At 34.4% G+C, this 27,423-nt stretch overlaps 2 protein-coding genes and 1 pseudogene across 2 annotated transcripts; 2 read left to right on the top strand and 1 right to left on the bottom strand.

Moving 5' to 3' along the window:
- Positions 1–266: 266 nt before the first annotated feature.
- Positions 267–5,710, bottom strand: LOC114741238 (ADP-ribosylation factor GTPase-activating protein AGD12-like; annotated as a pseudogene).
- Positions 5,711–13,203: 7,493 nt separating this feature from the next.
- On the top strand, positions 13,204–19,743 carry LOC114741239 (WPP domain-associated protein). The gene is made up of 6 exons (XM_028929491.1): positions 13,204–13,664; positions 13,872–16,177; positions 16,765–16,891; positions 18,209–18,310; positions 18,933–19,011; positions 19,293–19,743. Exons 2-5 carry the CDS (start codon positions 13,950–13,952, stop codon positions 18,993–18,995), a joined length of 2,520 nt encoding a protein of 839 aa, XP_028785324.1. The 5' UTR covers positions 13,204–13,664; positions 13,872–13,949; the 3' UTR covers positions 18,996–19,011; positions 19,293–19,743.
- Positions 19,744–23,360: 3,617 nt separating this feature from the next.
- On the top strand, positions 23,361–26,323 carry LOC114741237 (probable receptor-like protein kinase At1g30570). The gene has a single exon (XM_028929490.1). The coding sequence runs from the start codon at positions 23,393–23,395 to the stop codon at positions 25,967–25,969; it is 2,577 nt and encodes an 858-aa protein (XP_028785323.1). The 5' UTR covers positions 23,361–23,392; the 3' UTR covers positions 25,970–26,323.
- The last annotated feature ends 1,100 nt before the right edge of the window (positions 26,324–27,423 follow it).

Genomic DNA, 27,423 nt, shown 5'->3' with positions numbered 1-27,423 from the left:
TATACAAGTTATTCATAAACTTCAGTTAAAAAAAGAATGCAGTTATCAAATAACTACAATGGTCAATGGACATAAAAAATTAGGAAAGACTGGGTAGCCACAATGTAAACAACAATTCACACGGTATGTACAGAATAAAAAGTGTAATACTGAGAAAGTATTACAAGGTATCGTTTTTACATTTATCAATTCATCATCCACAAGCAGTAAGTCATAATGAGGGGAAAAAATACACCCAGGCTTAGTTAAAAATAATTCATTCAACAATAGCAACTAACATTTATGTACCTATTGATCAAGAGGCATCCATTCAAGTTCTAAATCTACTTCTCCCGATTCAACATTTTGGAGCTTGAGAGTCATTTTCTGTAAAATCGTTCCATCAACTATATTGACTAAGCTATCCTCTATGAGAGCATTGTCATCAGATTTAAGCCATCAGATTTAAGCCATTTTCCATCTGCATATCGCCAAACATTTCCGCTTTTCCAAATGCCATTGCTGACGTTATCATCGGTTGGAGATCATTTCTGCCTCGCCCATTATATCATCCGCCGAGAATGTATCATGATCATATACTTGCTGTAACGCAGTCCATTCATAAGAAAAATCCACAAATCAGCAGTCATTTAAAGCAGAATAAGTATTCGTATTATTCACCACGTAAAGATTCAGACTTACCAATTCAATGATCCATATTCCTGGGGACAGAAAGCATTAGTTCCTCATCCCAAACCGGATTCAAGTTACTGTTCACTACAGCTGTCTGAACTGTCTGAAGGCAAATATCACCGAAGTCATTTTCAGAAAGATAATTATCACCGTCTATAATGAAATCTTTCAGCTATAAATAAAAGATAAAGAGCAATAGGTTTGTTTAAAGCTGTAGCTGCAAGAACAAATGCTGAAAAGAACCTGTTGGCCAAGTTTTAAGACGACATATGGATCACTAGACATCATATCCCGAATAGCTAATTTGTGCCTTTAACCACTTTGACCTTCAGCACCCAATAAATTCAACCATTCCTTCCTGTAATCACTTTAAACATCAGAAAAAATTAAGGAAATCGTTCATGATGCTATTGCATAGACATTGTCACCTAAGAGTAAAGTTGGTGCATGATCCCAAGTAAATAAACTTTTCTTCTAGGGAAAGCAATTATCTCATCTACTTCAAAAATATATATACTTTCACAATGTGTGGTGAACGAACAAATTTGATGTTTCAAGTACTTATGCAATCTAGTTTCTATCAAATCCTACAAGTAGAGAACAAAAGGAACCAATTTATAACAAGAATCACCGTTTTCTGTGGACCACTAGTGCTACGGAAACTATCCATAAATTTGTTGGAAGAATTTGACACTTGAGAGCTTTTTCCAGATGAAATGCGCAAACCAGGTTTCAAAAAGTCTTGAAGCTCATACTTGGATCTGCAGTCAAAATTGACAAATTATGTGAGCCGTGATCTGATAAAGTGCCATTATGCATGCTCCCAAGTCCTCACAATACGCACCCAGGAACAATAGACTGTGATTGAAATATATAAACGGGCAAGATGAAAGGAGGAAGGAGCAAAATTTCATAACAATTATGCTGAGAATGGCAGTGATGGCACCAGACCCTTGGTTTGCGGAGGCAAGGAAAAAAAAGGTCCTTGAGCATGGGCCTAAAATATCAAATGCAATAGTTTGGAGGTAAGTATTGGCGAACAATACATACCATAAGAGTCAAAGTTTGGGTATTTGAAATTATTACAAAGTCACATGAAATTGATAACAGTATCACACATATAATACAAGTTGAGTGATTAAAAAGGAGAAAGACATCAGGAGTCATTGAGAGCAACGTACCAACCAATTTCAGAGGGAAGTTTTACCAAACTACTATAAGACATAAGACTGGTAACGACGCTATATGTTGGTGAATATTGGGTATTGAAGACACAAAAAGGGTAAAAAATAGAGGTATAATTTGCAAAAAGAAACAACTGATGTTCTGATCAAGGGATGCATGGACCAATTCATTTCTTTCCCTTTTTTTTTTGGGGGGGGGGGTTGTTGGAGCAGCACGACTAACCGGATGAAATTTGCACGCTGCTCATGACCGGCATCTGGTGTGGGCTTACTATATCCTTCCGGAATATGAGCCTCATAAATTTTATTAGCAGAACCATTTCCTCCAACTTCAATCATTGCATCTATTTCATCATCAGACCATTCATCCAATGTCACAGACAAAACCTGAGAATAAACATGATGTTGTCCGGAGGGTTTAATGCTTATGTAGAAGGAATAAATAAATCCAGCATTTATCTGTGTCAGAACTAGGCAAGCATATCTGATCGAAAACAAATAATGTGTCAACATGCGATCCAATATCTTGCTAGCAAAAAAGGAAGAAATAAAGAAAACATGCATATTGAGAAACTGGAAGAGAAGAAAGGGTCAAATCAAAATATGTAATTGATTATTGAAAGATTGACTTACGGTGTACTTAATGCTTGACTATTCAAAGTCCGAAAAGTTCACATTTTAATCATATAAAACAGTACGCATATCTCATAGTCTTCAAAATTTGTTCAGTACAAGAAAAATTTAAATAAACACTGTGGCAGAAAAACAGTAACTAGAAGCATGTTGTCTGTTAAGAGACATGCAGAACTTAGAAAAGTTGGGTAGGTTAAGAACAGAGTTTTCCTAATGAGGTACTAGGAATTCAAGCAAGTATGGAGGCCTAAGGATATATAATGGTGGTTTTTTTTTTTTTTTTTGTGAATATAGTGCTACCATAAATTGATGTTGAGGGGCCAGAATAATACACATGGTCATTGCGACTTGCAGCAGCATTTTACCCTATTTCGTTCCCCTGTTTTCCCAAACCACTGCTTTCTTTATTGTGCCAATACGGTATCAAAGCTTAAGTGGCACCCCTTAAGTGGCACCCACCCTCAATTCAAACATCAGCTTCCACAAAAGGACGAAAGGAATATATTGGCTTGAGTTTTCCTTGTGTTTGAACATTCACGTTGTTTTGCCATTCATTCGTGGGATTTAAATATGTGGGGGTATTGTATTTTGCTATATAGTGGTCACTGAAGTTGCGTTCAATGTTTTAGACTTGGTTGGTTGGTTTATTTGCATTTGGAGTTGCACTTAGAAGTACAACTAGTTGTTGAGATTCTCATGGTTGCACCCTAGTAGCAGACATTAGTTAGAAAAGGTTGAAGGGACTAATCATGGGAAGTAGATAAGAGACTTCAGGTAGCTATGTCATTGGGTTAGATATTTTGGCCAATGAGAACTGTTCATGGGAAGTTGTTAGAAGAATGAGAGTTATTAGTTTGCTTAGGACGTTGGCAAAGAAAGTGATAGTTGCTTAAGATCTTAATAGTTGGCATAGTTCACATAGATTGGTTATATTTATTTGCTTTGTTATTCATTGCAAGTTGAAAGTGTTGGAAGCTTCAGCTTGAAAGGGAAGGTGACGAAGCATTAAGAATTGCAGGTTAAGAAAATAGTTCCTCACACCGCACCTAAGTAAGGAGCATGCGTGTTTTTTTCCTTCCTTTGTGGTTATATAAACAGAGGCTAAATACACTGTTGTTGAATCTTCTATTAAAAAAGAAGTTTGTTTCGCCCCTCTTTTCTCCTTAATTTTTGCATTCCTTATTTTCTCAAAATTACCAATAAGTGATAAAGAACCTGGACATACAGCCATATAAATAGACACAGGCAACGAGAAGGAGAGATGCCATGCCTGTGATGATTTCAGTTAATACATTGTTTCTCATTGCCAACTGTCTTTTTCATCTAAGAAGTAACTGCAACTGTTTGTGCATCAAATTGATCTTCTAAATTTCACACAGATAAACACAACTAGTAGTGTAGAATCATCAATCATTCTATCATAGATTTAAAAGAAATCCTTGTTCAAATATCTCATTCGTGCATTCCTTTAACCAATCCCGGTTGAGAGCATTTCTGATTGTTACGAGATATTGGAAAATGCAACATGGGATCTAAGAGTAAAGCATGTCCAGATGTCCCACAAACATCATAATATAAGTTACATGCACACACAAAGCTTTGACACAATGATATCAGGTTAGTCTCTAGGGCTGAATGAGAACCAGAGATAATGTCTAAATATGCCACCCTTAAAAAGTTGTACCCGAGCTACTGAGAATCACCTTGACATCAACCAGACAATCTAGGAACTGTTACCTTTGATATATGAGTACCAAGGCTTCTGTGTACGCCACAACATTTTAAGCAATAAAAACTCCAATATTAGCTGACCTGAAGATGGAGTCAGAATATACTCATCAGAGCTTAGTTAATAAGATGTATCAACAAACAGTATAATTGACTTTGAGCATAATTTGAGTAAGGTAATGTCTATGAACGAAACCCATAAAATTTATGAGTGCCAAGGGGGCAATACTTACGCCCACTTGGGATCTGGAGCATTACAATCAGCACAAAAACGATTGTCTTTTTGAAGCAATAGGTCTTTCAGTCTTCTTTTACCTGAAAAAAGCCTACCAGTCACTCAACCTCACAAGAAAATCTAGGAGAACAGCTTTTAGGGACACAATATTCCTATACTATTGATGTTATTAAGAATCCTAAGCTAAGTTGCTATTTCATGTTCCTTAACAACCAAAGTATTTTCCAGATAACCATATAGACAAAAGATGAAATTCTTTAAAACTTTGCAATCACCTAAAGGACAAAACAAGCTCAGAAATCTACAAGTGAAGGCCAGACAAAAAAGGCAGCTTCTTCCAGCCTCAAGCCTACCCCTCAAGGACAGGGTGAAAAAAACTTTTTAAACACACAAACTTGATTCCAAGTTTATACCACAAGATGTTATAACATCTTCATCCCCCAAAACAATTGGAATACAGATCAATAATCCCACTTAGTGGAATAGCCGAGAAGTTTCTTAGAGAAAAGCATAATATTTTCTTGCTTCAAAACACCATAATAGTTGATTTTATAGAGTAAGTATCAAAAGCACACCCGAGGCAGCCCTCCCAACTTCCAGACGATTACTCATTGGTGTGCTTGAAGCTCACGAGTCACAACCACCCAAAGTGCAGCGTCTGTAATGCTCGGACAAAAACCAGAGAGAAAACAGGACAAACATCAGAAAAATCTTGTGCTGCGGACTAAACAAATGACAACCCCCCAGTACCCATGAAATCCTGAAATAATAAGACTTATCCACTACAAGAATCATCAAGAATGAAAAGAAACATTTTGAGGGGCCAAAAGAAAAAAGATGGAAGATATAGCTTACAAATTATCTGTACCGCCTAGTTAGGTGAGAAAAAAAGAGAGGTAGGGGATGAAATGGAGTCTGTGCTTACCAGTAGGAATTTTAGAAGACAGCAAGTTAGTTTTTGAGACCATCACAGAAACTCAAGTGGATAAGAGGTTTTATTTCAAATAGACAAAATAAGATGGCAAAGACGGAAGCCATATTAACTGTAATGCAGGAAACACCAGCTTTTGACTTTCTGCATTTTCATTTTCCAAACGGTACAATCCCGAGATAATTAAAATGCGAATGTTGCCCAACTCGTACAATTTTTCCTTCTATAACCAAACATCATATTGGCGAATTTTTTGAGCTATGAAAGATTGAAAAACATTCGATTAGCAGTTAAAAACAAATGTATTTTGTCAAACCATCGAGTCATCAAATTCGTCAAGGAGAAAAACAACCATAGTTTGCGCTTGCGAAGAATGAATTTCATAAAACAAATCAACGACATTGAAAAAAAGAAATTGCGACTGCGAGCACTCCTGAGATTAGAATGACGAGGAAACGAGCAAATGAATTACCAGGGAATCAAGGACGGGCTCGAAATCTCCAGAGTTGGACAGGGGAGAGATGCGAGGGAGCGATCCCGGTAGCCTTCTGATGCGTGACAGGAGTCGATGAAAACTAGGACGTTATTAATTTATTATTTGTTAATTTTTTTATTCTGTAATTAAATTTGGCCATATAAATATACCATAGTACAGTTTGTATAACTGGACCTTATTTTTAGCGCCATATTTTGCATAACTGTACTTATCTGTTTATACAGTTAAATGTTGTGGGGTGATTCATTTAAACTAAGATTTTGCACCCTGTTGGCTGTTCCTGTTTGTGCGGGAGATGTATATACAATATTAATGTCAATGACGCTGTTAAATGATTTGTTTTTGGTTTGATAGCACTAAATCGTTGGCAAAAAAATAAAAGATAACACTGTAAATCTAGTAAAAGATAACACTCTTTAATTTCCATAAATTAATTATATGATTTTAATATTCAGGATTGGATTAGAGTGTAATTAATATAAATAGAGTGTCTTAAAAGATGTGGTTGTGATGTTAGGTAATGGAGATTCCTGAGAAAGTTGGGAATATGCACATCAAAAGCGAACAGGAGGCATTGATTGCCTAGTTAACAGGTTTTTTTTCTTTATTTCATCAACAACGTATGATTAAAATTAATCTCAATTTTTGGTTTTCGTTTTCATGCTTCTCGGAATAAACACAATAAATATATATATTAATTATACAATAAATTTATATTGAAAAAATATGCAAAAGCATGTAAACAAAAGTGTGGCGAAAAGGGGGAAAAAAAACCAAAGGCAGGCATGGATCAATGAAACAAGATTCTGCTTATATATAAATTTCAAACAATTCGAGTCTCAAGCTCAATAGCAGACTACCAAAACTCGATGACTGCACTTTTCACCGCTTTGAACGAAGGGGTTTGCCGGTGTTGATCCTAGCAATTTCCCAGTCACTTTGATAAACTGTTTTCTCTCAACCGTTCTGCCCCACATTGATTGTTTGGAAAAATCATGTCTCAGTCGTGAAGACACATCAACATCAGAGAATAATCCATCGATATTTGAATCAAAACGAGCCGATCTTAAATGTTTTGAGCATTACAATATATGAAAATAAGGAGAACTGAAATTCGTGTGTGTGTGTATAGTATACAATGCAGGATATTTTGAAGTAATGAAGTGCTATTTTAAACTCATTCCGTTTTTCCCATTCATGTGAGTATATATTCGTTTTTTGGCCTTGGCTATAATGAAATCACTGTTAGAAAGCTATCTGCCATTGTTTATATGTGCTTGATGTCATTAAAATCACAAGAAAAACCACTCGAAATTGCCAAAAACGCCACATAAAGATTTAGGTAGCGGCAGCTTTGGCTACGTTTGGATTGCCGTTTCAAACGCTGAAAGAGCCTAGAAAATTGTGAAACCAATGTTTGCAATTGAAATGAAGAAAAATGGTTGTTTGGTTGGAATATCTTATCCAACCGACTTCTCAGGCAAACGGCAAACGTTGGCAACGCTGAGGAGAGCTACTTCTGGAGCATCTGAAACTGAAGTCTACCGTTATGAGGCATTTATTAGATCATAAAAATATCACCTACCAGTTTTAACCCTCCCTACATTTTCCCTCCCCCCGAATCCATTCGCTTCAGTCACTCCCTCTGTAGAGCTCCTGCCCAATTTGTGTATTATCTTTTCTTTTCTTTTTTTTTTTGTGCGAAAATTTTACTTACATTTAGTATTTATCTATTCACAGGTAACACACATCTATTATGTCCATTATGTATATTTAATTAATTATTTGCAATGTATTTTTTAATTTTTCTCCAGCACAAATATTTTTATTTCATGATTTCACGATTAAACTATTTATAATTTATCATAATAATTTTATATGTTTTTTTAACCTATTATCACATTAAAAACATAAAATTTCAAAAACTATTATTTAATAAATTTCATGCCCTTTTTAGTCATTTTACAACCAAATTAACTTTTTTATTCATCATCCAAACAACTTTCAACTTTTTTAACTGACTTTTCAAAAGCATCTATCCAAACATACTCTAACTGACTTTTACTCTAACTTCAGTTACAAAAGTCAGTTGAGCTAGAAGTCAGTTTTGTCCAATACCAATCCAAACATACCCTTTGTGTCTGGCTACGGTTCGGTCTCATGGCGAGTGTTTGTAAGTAAAACATGTTAAAGCAGGAATGCTTTTATTTCTGTTTGCTATGATAACAGAGAGCTGTATGGTGCATATGAGTCATGTTGTGATGGTACTATGAGTATTGTCTGTGCCCAGTGCATTCAGTTCATGAGGGAGGTAGTTTCCTGCCCAGGTGATAATCTTCATATGTCATTTACTGAGCTTCAACAATAGGAAATGATTCATTTTTTTAATCTGAGGGGAAGATTCAATGCTTGATCTCAATTTTAGCTTTGATCTTTTGGTACAGGTCCGGTTTGGGATTGTAAGCCACTCGAAGAAAGCAAATTTCGGGATGCATTGTCAGAAAATTACTTTCCAGCCAAAAGAAATCCCCCTTGGGGCTATAGGAAAAACAGGTCTGGCCTTTTATATATTGGGCTCATTTAGAATAACTTATAAGTAGCTTTTTGAATATGAGGTAAATATATGAGAAAAATTTTATCTCGACTTATATAAAACGTGCTTATAAGTGTTTTCAATCGGTATTCCAAGCGTGTCCATTACCAGCATTAAGTGCATATCTTCTTCGGATTCTTGGCCTAATAATGTCTTGGACTCCGGGGGAGCAACTAATGTAATGGGCTCAGGAAGTTAATAGTGTGTTGGTCCGGTCCAATAAATTGGCTTTGTCTATAATCCATCTTCTGACTTCTATTCTCTGGAGCCTGCAAAAGATAAGAAAGAAAAAGAAATATATCTTCTAAACAAATTTCATAATTCTGAATGAATACAAATTTGATTTAATCTCAACAAATTCCCTTTCGGTCGGTTTTATTGGGTTTGGGAAAGGAGACACTCTTCACCATTTAGAACTAACATAACATTGTATTTATTTATTTTGCCGCAAAAAGCATCAAATTGAATTCTTTTTGACGTGATTTATAAATAGCATGATTTTCTACAGATTTTTATATTTCATATTGATTATTAAAAAACATATATTTTCCCAAAAAATTAATGGTATGGCTATTTTATTTTTAATCACTTGTCATGTTTCGTTCCTTTTCATTGTGCATGGAATGGAAGAATCAATGTGAAGACTTTAGCTCTCCGGTCTCTTTCTTAAAATTAAATGGAACATTGGGAGTGTCTAATTTTAAGACGCATGAAAAAAAAAAAAGGCTATAAAATGAGACAGCTGTGTGGTTTCTTAGGACTTAGGAGCGATTTGTTGGCCGAGGATTTTATGTGCAGATTACAAAGGCAAAAAGAAGAGGACAGCACTGGGTGGGGGATGATTGGATGGGCTGTATAAAAAAAGTTGTAACCTTTCAATATATTGGTTTCTTCGTTGTGGAGATGTTTGGTAATATAAAAAAAAAAAACTTTTAAAAAGCTTTTTCTTTGGTAAAATGAGTAGACTCGTTTTTATCTTTATTTCGTATGTTATAAAAATATTTTTAAAACTATAGTTTGGTTTCCATCCAAATACCTCCGTAGTTAAGAATAGAACTTGTGCCCGGTAACAACGTCTTAATCAAGCCAATCAAGTGCTATATGACTTGTTGATGATAATGGTGGCAATAAGATGAGTCTGGTTTTAGTGGCAATAATTAAAAAAAAAAGTAAATAGCAAGGGTGTGTTTGGCATCAAAAAAATAGAGGAAGGGGAAAAAAATAGGGTTAAAAATTCTTAATTATTTTTTCTCCCCTCTTTTCCTAATCTTATATCTTCTCCTTATAAAATCATATAAGTTATATATTTTTTTTAAATTTTTTGAATCAAGCTTATTAAAAAATTTTCTCTCCTCCAACTGTTAGGGAAAATCATCTAGACTAGTATTGATATTTGGTTTAAGTCCGCATGAATATTAAAAAAAGAAAAGAAAAGAAAAGTTTTCAAGATCACTCGCATTTAGATTGGACATTCTCTCAGTCCAAAAGAAAAAAAAAAGATTGGACATTCTCAAATCTCGTTTGATGGCGTTAGATTTCTGTCCAACATTAAAACTTTTGAGGACCGGCACACGTTTGAGGGGAAAAAAGGATAATGAAACACATATTGACACGTAACCAATCCTGTTCAAATGCCATCCAGATAGTTTTTTGTCAAAGATTTGACTAGTCAGTCCAGATTAACATTGCCTCGTAAAAATTAGCTTTAGATTGGAATTTCACAGGACGTTATGTGCCCTCGAGAAAATAATTCAAGGTGTTAGTTGTAACTTGACCCATAAGAATGCTCATTTTCAACAAAAGTATTGGTTTGAGTATTGCTGGCAATTGCTCTGCTAATAACTATTTTTATCTCATAAGAGGCGCAAAAAGCATACCTTAACACTTAAGAAAGGAATTTATCAAAAGCAAAACATTTAAATCAATAACATATTATGTGGTTACTACCTCCGCTTCTTAATATAAGAACTAATTAACTAATTTGAATAGATTAAAGAAGTCTGTTAACTTATTTATTTGTAATAAACAGGTGCTATTTTTCTTAAAATATTTTTACTAATTATATGTATTATTTAGAATTACCATTTGATAGAATTCTTAATATATGTAGCTGCTATAAAGATTATTTTTAAAAAAAGATTAAATATAAGAAACAAAGTTAATTAAAATTTTATATTTAGAATTAAATTGAAAGTTAAACTAATTTTTATAATCTTATATTAAGGACAATAGGTAGTAATACAGCGATTTACTCGTAAGTATCAACATTTTCAACAAATTTGTTGGGGTTTTGACCTGAACGGGCTTTGTTTTCCCCCCAGTAACGGAAATGCTTTCAAATTAAGGACCTTCAATTAATCTATACAACAATTAAGTAAAATGCACGTGAACGAAGAAATTTCTTAATGCAAGGATCGGAACACATCTTTTAGCCAAGTTAACACAAAAATGATGGAAATTAATAATCATTGAAATTTTAAATTCTAATTTTTATAATCCAAATCATGAAGTCTAGAACTAACATAACATTATATTTATTAATTTTGCCGCAAAAAGCATCAAATTGAATTCTTTTTTTTTTAGATGATTTATAAATAGCATGATTTTCTATAGATTTTATTTTGTATATCGATTATTAAAAAGCATTTTTTCCCAAAAAATTAATGGTATGGCTATTTTATTTTTAATCACCTGTCATGTCTGTTTCTTTTCATTGTGCATGGAATGGAAGAATCAATGTGAAGATTTTAGCTCTCTGGTCTTTTTCTTAAAATTAAATGTAACATTGCGCATGTCTTATTTTTAATACTTAAGAAAGGAACTTACCAAGAGCAAAATATTTAAATCAATAATATCTTTTTTGGTAAACAAATAGTACAATAATTTTACCCGTAAGCATCAACATTTTCAACTAAGTTGTTGGTGTTTTGACCTGAACGGGCTTTGTTTTCCCCCCAGTAACAGAAATTCTTTCAAATTAAGGACCTTCAATTAATCTACACAACAATTAAGTAAAATGCACGTGAACGAAGAAATTTCTTAATGCAAGGAACACATCTTTAGCCAAGTTAACAAAAAAAAAATGATGGAAATTAATAATTATTGAAATATGAGATTCTAATCTTTAAAAAAAAATGGCAAAAAAAAGATCGTCAAAATAGAGAAATTACAAATATGGACCTATGACAATATTAGTATAAATTTTGAGAATAATTTTTATAAACCAGTTCCTGGGTGTAATTTTTTTATTTTGACAGTTTTTTGTGACTTTTCATTTTTATAATCCAAATCATGAAGTCTAGAATAAAATAAGTTGGAAAAAAACAGAAGAGGGAGATTTTTTAAAAAATTAATAGCTGCCATGCAATAACTGGTAATAACAAGAAGTCAAAAAGGAAGATGCTAATCATCGCTCACTATGATTGCTTCATAAATCTTCCCGCTTTCTTCTTCACACTGTTGTTGTTATTATTGTTGTTGTCGTTTCAATGAAAAGTCAATCTTGTTTCATACACAAACATTCCAAGGCAAAAATAGAGATTTCGAAAACCAAACAAGAAACTTAGCAAATGTTCCGATTTGCTGACACTGTCTTCTTTTATTTATCTCTTACCAAAGCACCAACTAACAGTTGCTCTCAATTATAGGAATGAATCATGCATAACTAGATGAGTAATCATTTTATTTTGTAAATTAGTAAAATATTATATTATATTTTACTTTGTTTTTGTTTGAAATATTTTCAATCAATATATATAAAATATGTGAAAAACTGTGTCTAGTAAATATTTTTTTTTTGAAAACACACCACAAAAAGATTTAAAAACATTAAAAAGTGACTTTATTTTTCACAAAATTACTGATATTTAATAATTTAATACAATTGGTTTAGAATGTTGATCCAATAAGAGATAGCTTCTTTAACTTGATTTTTTATCTGAATAATTTGAAACTTTTTTTTTGGGGCAATCATTTGAACCTAAACTATATCGAGGGTAGATTTAGTTTCGTTTACTCTTTTTATAATACATAATTTTACTTTTATATCACATCAATTTTCACTTGCTGGCAAAAAAAAAGGAATTCACTTCCAAAATTTCCATCATAAATAAGTCAAGAAAATTCCTTGGATGGAATGGGAGTAAAATAATGAAGATATTGTTGTTTTATATGAAACAAACAAAATACCATAATGTTATTCTTATTATTTTTTGTTCATTTTTAATTGTTAGCCGTTAATAGGAAACAACTAGAGCAAACAAATACTATCTTCGGTTTTAATATAAAGTTAACTTGATTTTTAATTTGATTCTAAATATAAGATCCTAATTCATTTTGTTTCTAATATTTATTTATTTTTTCTCAAATAATTCATATAATAATTACATATATTAAAGAGTTACTACTAATCTGTAATTCAAACACATATGATTAATAAAAATATTTTAAAAAAGATAATAGTATTTTTATAAATAATCAACTTAATTATTTTTTAATTTTTTCAAATGATTAATTAGATAGTTTTTTTTAACATGAACTAATGCATACAAATTTAATATATATGACGGCCAAAAATTAAGAGACAAAACGGGAATATTGTTCACCTTTTGACTATCATTATTGATTTCTTGTTATATATTGGGTCCACTTAGCGCCCTTTTTGTAAATATGCTGAACACTGGGGGTTTTATTTTGGCGCGTTTTCTCCCGCTCTCACCAGTCATGGTTATGGCTTGAAACACTTTCTCTTCTGCTAAACCCTAACCGGTGCTCCATTTTGCGGAGCCTTTCGGTGACAGAGCTTTTTTGAAAAAAATTTCAACTGTCGTCTTGGGATTTTCAAACACTTTCGGACTCTTTGTTTATTGGGTAGTCTTCGTTTCGTTTCATATAGCTAAAATCTGTATTTGTAGTTTCATACACTGAAGTTTTTGCTCTGGTCGAGACTGGCTTTACCCTGGAGTTTGATTTTGTTGGAGCTTAAAATCTACATTGCAGCTGAAACTAAGCAGGTCCGATTCGCATTGAAGCTTGATTTCCAGTTCATCTTGCTTTTCAGCTTTTTGGTCATTTTAGTTGCCAAAATATATGGAAGCACAGGTATCAGATAGGGGTTTTGAAGCTGAAGTTTTTCAAACTGAATTGAATTCCACTTCTATGATTTTGGAAGCGAACACTGTACAAGCCTGAAGGTGCTGGATTTGAATACTTTCTTTTTCTTTTTTAACAATTTTTTATCTGCAATCAAATATATCATTTCCTTCCAATCGGCTTTTGATACTTTGGAATTATATACTATTGTTAATGAATCGTGTGCTGATTTAATAATACAATTCTATTTCCTCGTCTAACTTTTTTGGGAAGTCAATGAAATTTTCTTGTTTTTCTTGTTCTTGCAGCTTTTTGGGTTTCACCTTATACATTGAATGGCCCCAAACTGCTGATAGCGATACTCGTCTACTAAGGAGCAACTGAAAATGGAGGGCTCAACTGGCGTGGATGTAAGTGAGCGGACTAGTGACAGCGGTGAGGGAAATGAGAGGCTGGGTGATTGTATAGTTGAGGAAATGGAATCCCTTCTGGTAGACATCGACGAACGGCTCACTATCTCTAGGATGGTGAGCGACTCTGTCATAAAAGGCATGATTAATGCAGTTGAGCAAGAGGCAGCTGAGAAAATTTCCCAGACAGAAATGGAGTTGGTTGGACTTAAGGAAAAACTACACAGTTATCATGTTGGTGCAGATGCAACTATAAATCATCACGTATCTGATACTATTGTAAATCACAATGGACCGCTAGAGTCTGTTGAGAGCATTCAACTTGTAGTTAATGGGCTGTTGAAGCAGCTTAAGAAGGAAAATGATAAAATTGGAGGGAATAATTCCTTCAGAAGAATTAGTTCAGGCTCTCAGTTAGTAGGATTAAGTGGTATTCTGCATGAGGAGGTTCCAGAAAGATGGATTTATGTTGATAGAGCCATTGAAAATCTAACCGCTACTCTTGAAACCTTCTACCAAAAGATAGAAGTAATAACTCAGTCATCAAAGGCATCCCTTTCTGAGTGGCAGCAGGAGCAGGAGTTCCGGTCAGAAATTGAAGAGATGGTGATCAGCAATTGTATCCGGAGTTTGCAGGGAGAGTTTGAACAGACATTATGGGATCAAAATGCTCAAATTTGTAACTCTGAGAATGGAAATTGGTTTCACAAACTTGAAGAGATCTCAAGTCTACGGCAGGAATTGGAGGTACTTTCCAAAGCACTATCTGTCTCAGAAACTGGGCTGCTTCTCTCTCATGGATCCCTGGAGAATGGTGACGAATGTTGTGATCATAAGATTGGTGGCCATTTCCACAGGAAGCTTTCAACTAATCAACAATCACATTCAATTGGGGATGAAAATGGCAAACATGAGGACTCAAACAAGCCTGACAATCTAGACTCTGCTTTGCTAAATCACATGTCTACCGATGAATTGATCAGTCATTATGATTCCAAGATAATTGAGATGAAAAGAAACCATGAGTCTGAAGTCCAAGAGATTACTGAAGAGAATTTCCGTCTCAGGGGGAAACTTTATAGAGAAAGAGGTTCTTCATCACCATTGAAGAAGGATAAGGAGTTAGAGATATTGAGGAAAAAAATTCCTGATTTCATTGCAAAATTGGATGCAGTTTTTGTTGGAAATGAGAAACTGCACCCACTCGGTGAAAAAATTGAGTCTGTCAACAGTTTAAAGGCTAGGCTGGAGTTACTACATACTGAAAATCACCAACTGCAGGACACACTTGTGGATAAGGAAGAGGAAATTAGATGTCTTTCATCACAGCTTTCAGATGCTGTGGAGAAATTGTCTCAAGAACAATTGACTCAAAAGGACTTGGTACATACTATCCATAAGCTTGAGGGTGATATGGGAGATGCGCATGCTGAGGTTGCGGTTATTCAAGACATATATAAAAGTGTTCTAGAAGAGATTACGAGTGAATTTAGAAGCATTGCTGAAGAATCACATCTCAAGCAAACCATCATGGCTGAAGTGTTAGAAGTGGTATTCAAAGAAGCTGCTCATGATGCTCAACCTTCCAGCAGATTGGAATTTGAGGATGCGGAAATGGAGTCTATTATCATTCAAGGGCTGTTGGACCTAATATTTAAAGAAGCTCTACTGGATGCTAACAAAGAATCCCAAGAATATGAAGCTGCAGAAATGAGGAAACTTGAGCAAGAGATACTCAGGCTCACGTCAATAGTGGAGGAAAAGACTTTGGTAGAACAGGAAGCAGCAGAGGCATTGATATGTGAGAAGAAAAATTTGGAGTTAGCTTCAGAAGAGCTGAACAGTTTGAGGGCCAAAACAATTGACCAACAGAACGTAATTTCAGAGAGCAATAAAGAGTTGGAAGTGACTAAGGCTGAACTGGTCAAAGCACGGAAGAAAGTTGAGGAATATGAGGAGCAAATGCATGAGTTACGTCAAAACCTTGAACAAAGAACCAAGGAGCTTAGAGAAATTGATGAAGAAAGAAAGCTGCTTTGGTCTGCTTCAAAAGAGCAACAGCATGCATTAACACTAGCTGCTGAAAAGGAAAGGGAGACTAGGAAGCAAATGGAATCAGCAATTGTTGTTGCTCATAATTTATTGACAGCGTTTGCTAAATTTGAATCTAGAGTGAATGAAGACATTTCAAGAAATAGCTTAAGGTACTTAATGATTGTGTTAAGTTCCTTCTTTAGTATAATGCCAAATGATTTTGTTATTAACTATTCTTTGTATGGTTCTTATGTCACCTGTGACTTTACCTTCTGGAAATTTGTCAACCATTTTGATTGGCATGAACTTGTTGATTTTCCAAAGGATATCACATCTTGAAAGATATTTTTTTCGGTGAATATTCATATGTCTTGTTTAAATATTTATTCTTTGTGCAATGAAAATTAATTGAAGGGAGCCATTATTGATTTTATGCCCCTTTATTTGTATTTTTTTATGTATACATCACAAGGCTAACATCATGTCTATATATTACTACCTCTTATCCTTAATATATGACCCAGTTGACAAATTTGGGAAAATTAAGGAGGTTATTAAATTACTTTAAACTATTTATATTTATCATTTTATGCCGCTTTGTTTGTACTTTTTTTCTCTTGCCTTTTCCCATTTTATGCTTTGCTTGCCTCTAGTATATGTTACAAGCAGTTTTCTTTCTGCCTTTTGATGCACTCAATTAAGCATTCTTCTAATGATGACATCCTGGGCTAATTCATACGTACAATTTTATTGTCAGGGTCGGAAACTTAAATTCTGAGTTTCAATTTCTTAACGACAAAGCTAGTATGCTTAAAACCATGGGGCTGCTGTACAAACAGAGGCTGGAAATGCGATGTTCTGACCTTCAAAAGGCTGAAGCAGAGGTATATTATCTGAAACATCAGACTTTTAACGCAATCAAGGATATTTCATCTGTTTTCTTTTTTTGGGGTGTGTGTTTATTTAATTGCTCCTAAAACCTGTAACTATCCTTGGTGCTATACATGCCAATTTTCTTGAGTTTGATTATAAAGTAGTTGAAGAAATTCAGAGATCTTATGCTCTGATTCCCTTTGAGAGCTGAATGGTTGGAGTACAAATTGAGGTCACAGTGCTGGGTCGCAACCTTAAAAATGCTAAGGGGATAGCTAATTAGTATTTTAAATTAAAATTAACTTTTCTTGACCAGAAGTCAAGGTCAGGAAAAAGCAATAACAAAAGCCTAAACCTAATGAATAGATAAAAATTTAAAATATGGTTCTTCTATAATAACAAAACTATGAGGCAATAAAAGAACCTAACAAGTTAATGCCTTTTAGGGCCAAGTAAATAGTAATTAATAGCGTTAAAGTGCATTTTTATCCTAAAACTATTTTTGGAGGGGTTATGGGCATTCTAAAGAAAATTGTGGACTAATGTTTTACACAATCTCTTAAATTAAAAAAAGTTTTGCAACCCACACTAATGATTGACTTACCGTTGATTGTTAAAAAAGGGTAATACTGCACCATTTTTTTCCGGGAAAAGTTATGTGCTACAATGCTTTATAATTTTCTCTATGTACTTATAGCTCCTTCGGGAAAAAAAAATTCAGGGCAAAACCTTAGTCCTAATTAATAAAACTAATATTTGAATTGCTGCTAAAGAGCATCTTCTAAAGCATGTCTGTTTGAAGACATTCGTCATGTCCTGTTATACTCAGCTAGGAGCTAATTTTTCTTGCATTTCCAATTTCCCCCAGCCAAGTCTTGCTCGAGTAAGATTGCTAGAACCGGCGACTTCTTCTGAAATGTTTCATTATTCCTTATTTTTCTAGTAATTTTTAAAATTACCGCCATTGTTATTTGCTAAAATGTTTGGTCTCCGAGTGACTATTCCCCACATGTCACCATCAACACAGGCGTCTCATCTCTTGGTCTTGGTTTCCAATTTGCTAGTTCCTGTGTAATTTCCACAAGACCTCCCTTTAGCAGCCTTGTTTATTGATCGTTCCACTGCTTTACACTACTTTTTGGTTGTTTTCACTGTTTTGGTCGCCACATGCCATCAAGGCTGATGTTTCAATTACTGGTTGTGAACCTGAAAGCCCTAGAATGAGTCTCATCTTGCTTTCCTCCCCCCCCCCCCCCTTTTTTTTCTTTTTATTACTTCTGATCTTCAGTGCTTATATAGTTATATTAAATATTATGCTGGAATTTTAGGTTGATCTGTTAGGGAATGATGTTGATGCTCTTGTAAGCCTCCTTGAAAAGGTCTACATTGCACTTGATCATTATTCGCCCATACTGCGCCATTACCCTGGGGTAAGTATCTGTTCCTTTGTCATGCTAAATGTTAATTTTTTCTTCTATAGTCTGTCATTTAACAATAACACAGTTTGAAAGACACCTTAATCATAGGACTCTTATGCTGATCATATTCTCCATAAACCTGTGGTAAGCTAATTGTATCAACATGTTGGATATATACACAATGGTAACCTTTGGTTCATACGATTATACATGTTCCTATCAGACCACCAAAATATCACACATGTTATGATTAATTTTTCAGTAATTGGAAGGTTTTGTGTTGATGAGTTTATCTATCTGGCTTTGAAATGTTAGACGCCTAAACTTCACTCATTCAGTAAGCCAATTTGCTGCAATGAAACATCCCTGGCCGAGTTTGCCATTTTTATCAAGCTTTGCAGCTTCTAGCAAGGGTAAAAAAGTAAAGGGAGAAAAAGGATGGAATGAAATGAGCATTTCTATTTGCATGTGTCATATGAACTAGCCCATATTGAAATGAGTCTCGCAAGTGCACGGAATCACTAGTAGTAATAAATAACATCATACTGCTGGTTTTAGGGTTTTGATTCTTACCACCCATTCCTCCTTAATTATCCATTTCCTTGTTTTGTGCTCTGTCCATTGTTTTTTGCAGGTTATTGAGATTCTGGAACTTGTAAGAAGAGAACTGAGTGGAGAGTCTAAAAAACCCGTTTGATCGTATTGTTAGCCAGGTAAATAGATGGTCTTTCTATTGAAATTTTGTTCTGAAGCATAACCATATGGTCAGTTGATTCGATCTTATTATTTCCTGGATCTATTTCATCCTTACGGAGATGTCATCATGATCTGGCAATTGCATATTTTCTTATTTCATTTCTATGAGGATCTGTGACAATGATATAGTAGCATAATTTAATTAGGTCCCTGCCGTTGCAACCTTTTTTTTCGGTTCTGTTGCACTCTTGTTGATATGCACCTGTAAAACTAACCCATTCCTTTAAATTTGCAATAGATACAGGAGAATAGTTGTACAGTTCGTACAGGAAAAAAGTGCACACTTAATGCGCAGCTGCTGGCTTTGATTCCCCACAAGCAACAAATTTTTGAGGAAAACAAGGACAGGAAAAAGTGCAACAGCTTGTGCAGTGAACGATAAGAAGCTTCATTTTTGTTTTTGGTAGTAGGTACACAAATTTTTGATGTTTTTTCTTGGTGACATTCCAATTTCCATGCACCCGTTCCTTCTAGTAAAACCGCAAACTAGTCTTCCGTTTCTAAAATGCATGCATAGTGCTGTTAGCTTTTCTGGTTCGCTATTGGATTTGTCGTTGTATATGTTCTTTAGTGCATTCTGTAAATTATAATAGGGATTTTCTGGCGGGCTTGTCTATAAATTTGCGTGCGATGTAGGTATGTGTGTATGGACTTCTTTTCCATTTTCTGTTTTATCCGCATAGCATTCGCAATAATCTTTAATCCCACGATTTTCAAACAGATGATATACAAAAATAATGGCTTGCTGCTAGGATCAGCCGGGGAATATGAAAGTGCATAAACGTGAGGGTCCATGGTTAAATTTACCATCGCGAATTCAAATATTAGATAGGTTATTTCCTTGAAACTAGCCTGTCAGATTTACTTTTGTTTTTTCCTAGATTCTTAATTTTAGAATAATGATTTACATTTTGATAACGGACACCAAATTCATATACTTTTTTTTTTTGTGAAAAAAAAAGGACGTTGAAGAGGACAGCCGAGGTGGGCGAACAATGGGTACGAAGTTTTGAATTTTCTCTCACCTCCTGTGTTTTTACGATATATGCTAGTGTTGTTTGTTAAGAGCAATTATAAATAATTACAATTATTTGGTTACAAGAGTAAACCAAAAGCAGCAGTTGGTCGACTAATTAGCCGTGAATATGATCATTAGTAGTGCTTGGAGGTTTAAAAACTTAGTCCAGTCCTGGAAACTCACTAATCAGTAATTACTAGTGGTTGAGAGTGAGACCACTAAATCGAATTAGTATGATTTCGTTGACTGCAGTGGAGTCCATCCAAACTTGAATGATTTGAACCTGATCCCCCAACTGATCATTACATAATACAAGCACACACAGCGGCATGAATTGGCATGATCGCTGCCCAACACAATCATTGTAGTGGATATTTGATATTTCGTCGTTCTGTTTTATAGCCAGGAACAGTAGTCAAAGCAAAAACTCCAGTCCTAAACAGGAAATCCCATTTTCGCACACCTTCCTGTTCCTCAGTGTTGTTTTCATATATTAATAACCAATATATAAACTATTTGACTAATTTGAGTAAATTAAAAAAATTGTTAAATTCGCTTTTTGTTATAAATATATGTTATTTTTTGTAATTTTTTTTACTAATTATGTGTATTAGTTAGAAATATTATTTGATAAAACATTTAATATATACAACTATTATAAGGACTATTTTAAAAAAATAGATAAATATGAAAGAAAAGTAGATTATGGTCTTATATTTAGAGTCAAATTAAAAGTATTACCTCTGGTTTTTAATATGAGAGTTAATTGACTGATTTAAGTAGATTAAAGTTTTTAATATAAAAATTAATTGACTAATTTAAATAAATTAATATTGTTAATATCAAAGTTCAATGAGAGATAAAATTTGGGTCTTATAATCCCATTAATCCTAAACAATTTAGTATTACAATCCAAATTAAACCTGCGACTTCCTTTATTATTTATAAAAGGGAAAACCATATTTAAAGTACCTATACTTTTTTTCAATTTTCAATTTGGTACCTATATGTTTTTTGTTATTAACTAAATCTTTATTTTTCCTCTATTAACATCATTAATTTTTATGTAGAGACTAAAAATATCAATAGAACAAAGTTATAAGAGCTAATGTTGCTAAAAAGATAAAATTAAATATTTAATTAAAGAGAAAAAACACATAGGTACCAAATTAAAAATTGAGAGAAAGTATAGGTACTTTCAATATAGTTTTCTCTTTATAAAAAGCGTTCACATGTTACTCTTCCCGTTTAAATAAAAGATTTACTATAAAATAAATAGGTTTTATATTTAGGATATTTAATTTATACTAAAACATAAGTTTTATATTAGAATAAAAACGTATAAGATCATAAAATCATCTCGAAAGTCCGAATCTGACTCTGAACAGAAAAGGGGAGGAAATGGAACAGTGGGTACGGAATTGGATAAGACAACATAAAGCTTTTTATAAAGGGAGAAGATGGGCAGCTTTGTCCTCCCGAAGGAATAATTGCATCCTGCCCCTCCTCTTCCGGACAATCTCACGTGAACCCCTCATCCCTCTTGTCTCCTTCATTATAATCCTTCTTCAATTGACCCCCCACAACTCATCATTAAAAATAAAAAATAAAAAAATTCACGCCCCCGGCATCTCTTTTAATATTTGAAAGCTAATCTTGAAATGAAAATATGAAAATTTAAAAATAAATTATTCTATTTCAAATTTAATTATGTTCATGTACATTAAAAATATAAAGAACGACTTATTTTAAATTAAAATTTGGCCAACAACTGCTATATTACAATGTGCTATCTTTATGCGTATTAAAACACATCAACAAATTTTTATAAGTTTTTCATACTTGGATATTGATATTAATGATTTAAAATAAGGTGCTAACATTTATAAGCTGTAATTTTTTTTTTGGTCTATGTACGGTTCAAGAGGAAGTCCTATTAAAACATTTTTTCCTTCTCAAAATAATGAGCATGTGAACAAATATTTTCCTTTTTCAAGTAGCTAATTTTTGAGTCTTCGGCCTAAATTCATTTTTTCTATTGAATCATTGCAAATATTAATATGAATATAAAATATATAATCTATAACAAACAATAATATTTATAAGCAACGGGTAATGTTGATTACGTTGAACCTATAATTCTACGTCTAGGCACCCAACAATTCTGCTGTTCATTGACTGCAGGAGTATCATTACTGTTATCTCTCGTTTTTAATATAAAAGTTTGTTTGATTTTTATTTTTATATTAAATATAAGACCTCAATCTATCTTATCTCTTATATTTTTTTTTCAAGATAGTCCTTCTAACATAATAGTTCTAACTAATATTAGTAAAGATATTTTAGAAAAGACAATACTTATTTATTACAAATAACTAACTTAACTTCTTTTCTTAATCTCTTTAAATTAGTCAACTAACTCTTATAAATAGAATCGAAGGTAGTATTTTTTTTTTTGGTGAGAAGAAGTATTCATTCATTCAAAGTAAACCTTTCAAAAAGGAGTCTGTCGTTAAAAACCCAAAAATCTCCTTATTGCTCGTGAACAGCAGAATTGGTGAGAATTATACGTAGACCTTTTTTTTTGGCCTCAAGAATTATATATATAGACTGATGGACACACTTTTAAAATAAAAATGAAAATTGTCGCTGTTGCATTATCCACAGTTACACCGAAGTGCCAGTTGTGTAGCGTCAGATATCAGACTTCTTGTAGGACAGTAGGAGGTACCCAAAAACGACGTAGAAGAAGAAGCAGTTTGATGAAAATGAAATGAGCTATTTTGTATTTTCTATCTGCTCACTAGAAAATAACACCGATAACCCCATGTTCTGTATTCTGCTATTCCTGTAGTTTATTTTTTAAGAGCTTCATTGCCGGAAGCATCTCCGATTTTGTGGCATCTTCTTCGGTTTCCAAAATCTCCGGCAAGCAAAGTTGTTATCTTTACTGTGATACATACACGCTGCATTGCCGCCGCTTCTTCTCCTTTTGTTCCTAGACTTCACCTTCACTCAGATCTGGGAAATCGCTGTGGTTGCTGGAGACTGATTCGGATAAGCAAGAGCTTGAGGTGGGCTTTCACTTGCATTTACTGTTGTAGCTTACCCGGCGTCCCAAGGGTAAATCCATATGCCATAGATGATTTTTCCTGTTTCTATGGACTTGATTTGCTTGTTCAAAGTCTTCAATATATGGGGTCACTGTGAATTGGGAGGGTAGGCTTTGTGGGCTTGTGCTGATTTTACTTTCTCTGGTACTCTACTGGTTTCTGCATCCCCATTGAGATTTGCTATTGTTTCCAAGTTATCCTTGGGGAATGGCCATGACGGGGAGGGTTTTAGTTGAGGGACTTTCCCTTGTGCTGAATCTAGCGATAATCTCAGTGATCCTTCCCACTGGGGAAGCTCAACCAAAGTCAATTTTTATTAATTGCGGTTCAAATTCTTCCGTGAATGCTGACGATAGAAGATGGATTGGGGATTTGGCCCCTAATAATAATATTACCCTTAGTTCTCCTGGTATTGCTGCTTCCGCCTCTGCATTGAATGGGAATTCATCCTTTGACCCTCTCTACAAAACCGCCAGGTTTTTCACTGGTGCCTACAATTACACAATTAAAGGCGTTCAGGGAAACCATGTTGTTAGACTCCATTTCTGCCCGTTTTTGTTTGAAGACTACAATGTAAATGAGTCCTCATTCAATGTTGCGGCCAATGGTCTGAAACTACTGGCGGAGTTCAATGTTCCTGGAGAGATATCACACAAGAATATGTACTTGCAGAATTCTGGAAGCAATTCAACTTCATTTTTCTTGATTAAAGAATATATTCTTGCTGTCAATTCAGATGTGCTTGTGATTGAACTCGTCCCAACAAAAAGCTCATTTGGCTTTATCAATGCCATTGAGATTGTCCCAGTTCCAGATGAGCTTTTTGTTGGCTCTGTCAATAAAGTTGGTGGAGGTGATGCAAGTTTGAATTTGATTGGACGGGGGATGGAGACCATGTACAGGTTGAATGTTGGTGGTCCCAAAATCACATCCAATGAGGATAAAGATATATGGAGGACTTGGGAAATGGATTCTGGCTACATGATCATAGAAAGTGCCGGGTCAGGAATAAAGAACCATTCTAATATAACATATGCTTCAATGAATGATTCTTCAGTGGCTCCTCTCATTGTGTATGAGACTGCAAGTACAATGTCCAACACTCAAGTCTTGGAGAAAAGGTTTAACATGTCATGGAAGTTCGAAGTGGACCCTGATTTTGAGTATATGATCCGACTACATTTCTGTGAGCTGGAATTTGACAAGGCAAATGAGAGAATTTTTAGGATCTATATAAACAACAAGACAGCGGCAGATAATGTTGATATTTTTGTACGAGCAGGAGGGATGAATAAAGCATATCACCAGGATTATGTAGATGGTGTGTCCTCAAGAATCAACACACTATGGGTTCAGTTAGGTCCTGATTCAGCTGCTGGTGCTGCCGGAACTGATGCTCTTTTAAATGGGCTAGAAATTTTCAAGATTAGTCGAAATGGGAATCTGGCCTATGTAGAGAGATATGGTTCAGCTGGCAATTCATCTAGTAAATCAAAAACACAGATTCTTTGGTTGGGAATTGGAGCAGGTCTAGCTTCTATTGCCATAGTTACATTAATAGTTGCACTGTTTTTCTGGTTTTGCAAAAGAAGCAGGAAAACAACCAGTGATACCAAAAGCAATGCTCCAGGTTGGCGGCCATTGTTTCTTTATGGTGCCACTGTGAACAGCACTGTTAGTGCCAAGGGTTCAGCAGGATTTCAGAATCCATATGGATCAGTGGCAACAACACGACTTGGTAAGCGGTTTACACTAGCAGAAATTCGTGCTGCAGCAAAGAATTTTGATGAGAGTTTGATAATTGGGGTAGGAGGCTTTGGTAAGGTGTACAAGGGAGAGATTGATGATGGGGTCCCTGCTGCAATTAAGCGAGCCAACCCACAGTCTGAGCAAGGTCTGGCTGAATTTGAGACGGAGATTGAGATGCTCTCCAAACTCAGGCACAGGCATCTGGTGTCCCTGATTGGATTCTGTGAAGAGCAAAATGAAATGATTTTGGTTTATGAGTATATGGCAAATGGTACTCTCAGAAGTCATCTATTTGGGAGCAATCTTCCACCATTAACTTGGAAGCAGCGCCTAGAAGTGTGCATAGGTGCTGCAAGAGGACTCCATTATCTGCATACAGGTGCAGAGCGTGGAATAATCCACAGGGATATCAAGACAACCAATATACTGTTAGATGAGAACTTTGTAGCTAAGATGTCTGATTTTGGGTTGTCAAAAGATGGTCCTGCTTTGGACCATACTCATGTCAGTACAGCTGTGAAAGGAAGTTTTGGTTACCTAGACCCTGAGTACTTTAGACGACAACAGCTGACTGAGAAATCAGATGTGTACTCTTTTGGTGTGGTGTTGTTTGAAGTTGTTTGTGCCCGAGCTGTGATAAATCCTACATTGCCTAAAGATCAAATCAATCTTGCAGAATGGGCAATGAGGTGGCAGAGGCAGAGATCGCTTGAAACTATCATCGATCCACATCTTGCCGGAGGCTATCATCCTGAGTCCTTGTCTAAGTATGGAGAGATAGCAGAAAAATGTCTTGCTGATGAGGGGAAGAACAGGCCCACAATGGGGGAGGTGTTGTGGCACTTGGAGTATGTTCTTCAACTTCATGAAGCTTGGTTGAACACTAGCACCAGAGAAGCTTCATTCTCAAGCAGCCAAGCCTTGGGAGGAGTGAAAGAGGGAGAACCAGAAGAGATACAGGAGCCATTGGCTAGTGCAGTTGAAGAGAATGGCTTGGCCACTAGAGGAGTCAGAGAAACGGATGCTGCTACTTGAGTTCTTTCTATGAGTACCATCAAGGAACAGAGACAGTTTAGTTTGTTGATTCTTTCAATTTGTTTTATTAAGATTAAGTTGTTTATTATTATTTGATATATATTCACTTCACATGGTAGTGAAAATGGATAAATTGTGGACCTTTTGTGTCGAAAATCCTAACCCTGTGATGCTCTTCCCTTGTAGAGTTGAGTCTCAATTATGTTTACTTAAATCTCTTCACAAAGCTTATCACAAATTCACAGCCCTCTGTTACGTTACTTATGTACGGGTGTGGCTTGTAACTGGTAAGGTCCGAAAATTTGGACAATTATCTATTTATGTAAGTGTTCATAAATAAATTGAAAAATTTGAGTGGTGTAGAAGTAAAGTCATTAGTTGAAAATGTGTAGTTTGGTTACATGTACGAGAAAATTATGCACCCATGAATGCGCTGTGTAGCCACGAGCAAGTCCTGAAAGTCAACCCATGACTCGTAATAATTTCTAAAAATTGAAGGGCGTGATGTAACGTCAAATCCTGAAAATAATTACGATTTTTTGATCTTGCTTTAAAATCTTGAGATGTAAAGTTTAGATATAATTTTTCTGGTTGTGTGAAGCTTGTGAGATATATATATATATATATTGGTTAGAAGCTTATGAGATATTTGTTTGTGAAACATCACGTTCAGCGTTTGGCTTTACATTGAGATTGAAAGATGGAAGCATTTACAGTGTTTGATTTCTCATAAAAGTACTTTTTAAAAGTATTTTTATACAAGTTGAGATAAAACTCTTTTAACATATTTATTTTAAAATCATTTTTAAAATCATGATTTAGTTTCCATGTAAATACTTTTTAGATCAACTTCACTCAAATTTTCCTTTTCCTTGATTGTTCAGCAAGGGCTTTTAACTCTTTTCCTTTTAACCTTGTACCCTCTTGAAACTAAAGTTAGCTCATTTCTTTCAAGTATGTAGTTAATTTCATATTAACTACCAAAATACTCATCTAATATTTAATATAAGACCTATTTAATTATTTTGATTAAATTAAGAAAGTTAGTTAAGTTAGGTAACAATAATAAATGTGATATATGCTTTTCAAAATACCCTCAGTTAAAACTACTTTAAAAAATTAGCATTTCAAAAAATATTTTAAATTATTTTATTAAAAATATAAAACGGTAGAATTGATGTATGTGTGGAATTAAATATTAATGAGTAATAAATACTCACTCACTTTATAAAATATATAGGTGTATTATTAATAAGTAATAATTATTATTGTGGTATTTAATTATTTGATAGGGGTAGTTTAAAAAAATTCATAAATATGAGAAATAAGTCCTATATTTAAGACTAAGATTAACCTTCTAATTAAGTCTTATATTAAAAAGCGGAGGAGTATAAAAAAAGAACACCAAAATCTAGTTTTACCCTCAAGTATTAAACCGCCAGGACTATGTGTGG

This window comes from Neltuma alba, unplaced genomic scaffold (genome assembly GCF_004799145.2).
Source record: "Neltuma alba isolate B1F8T4 unplaced genomic scaffold, ASM479914v2 tig00003323_pilon, whole genome shotgun sequence".
Classification (NCBI taxonomy): domain Eukaryota; kingdom Viridiplantae; phylum Streptophyta; class Magnoliopsida; order Fabales; family Fabaceae; genus Neltuma; species Neltuma alba.
The sequence above is the reverse complement of the archived record's forward strand: the minus strand, read 5'-3'. Positions and strand labels throughout refer to the sequence as shown.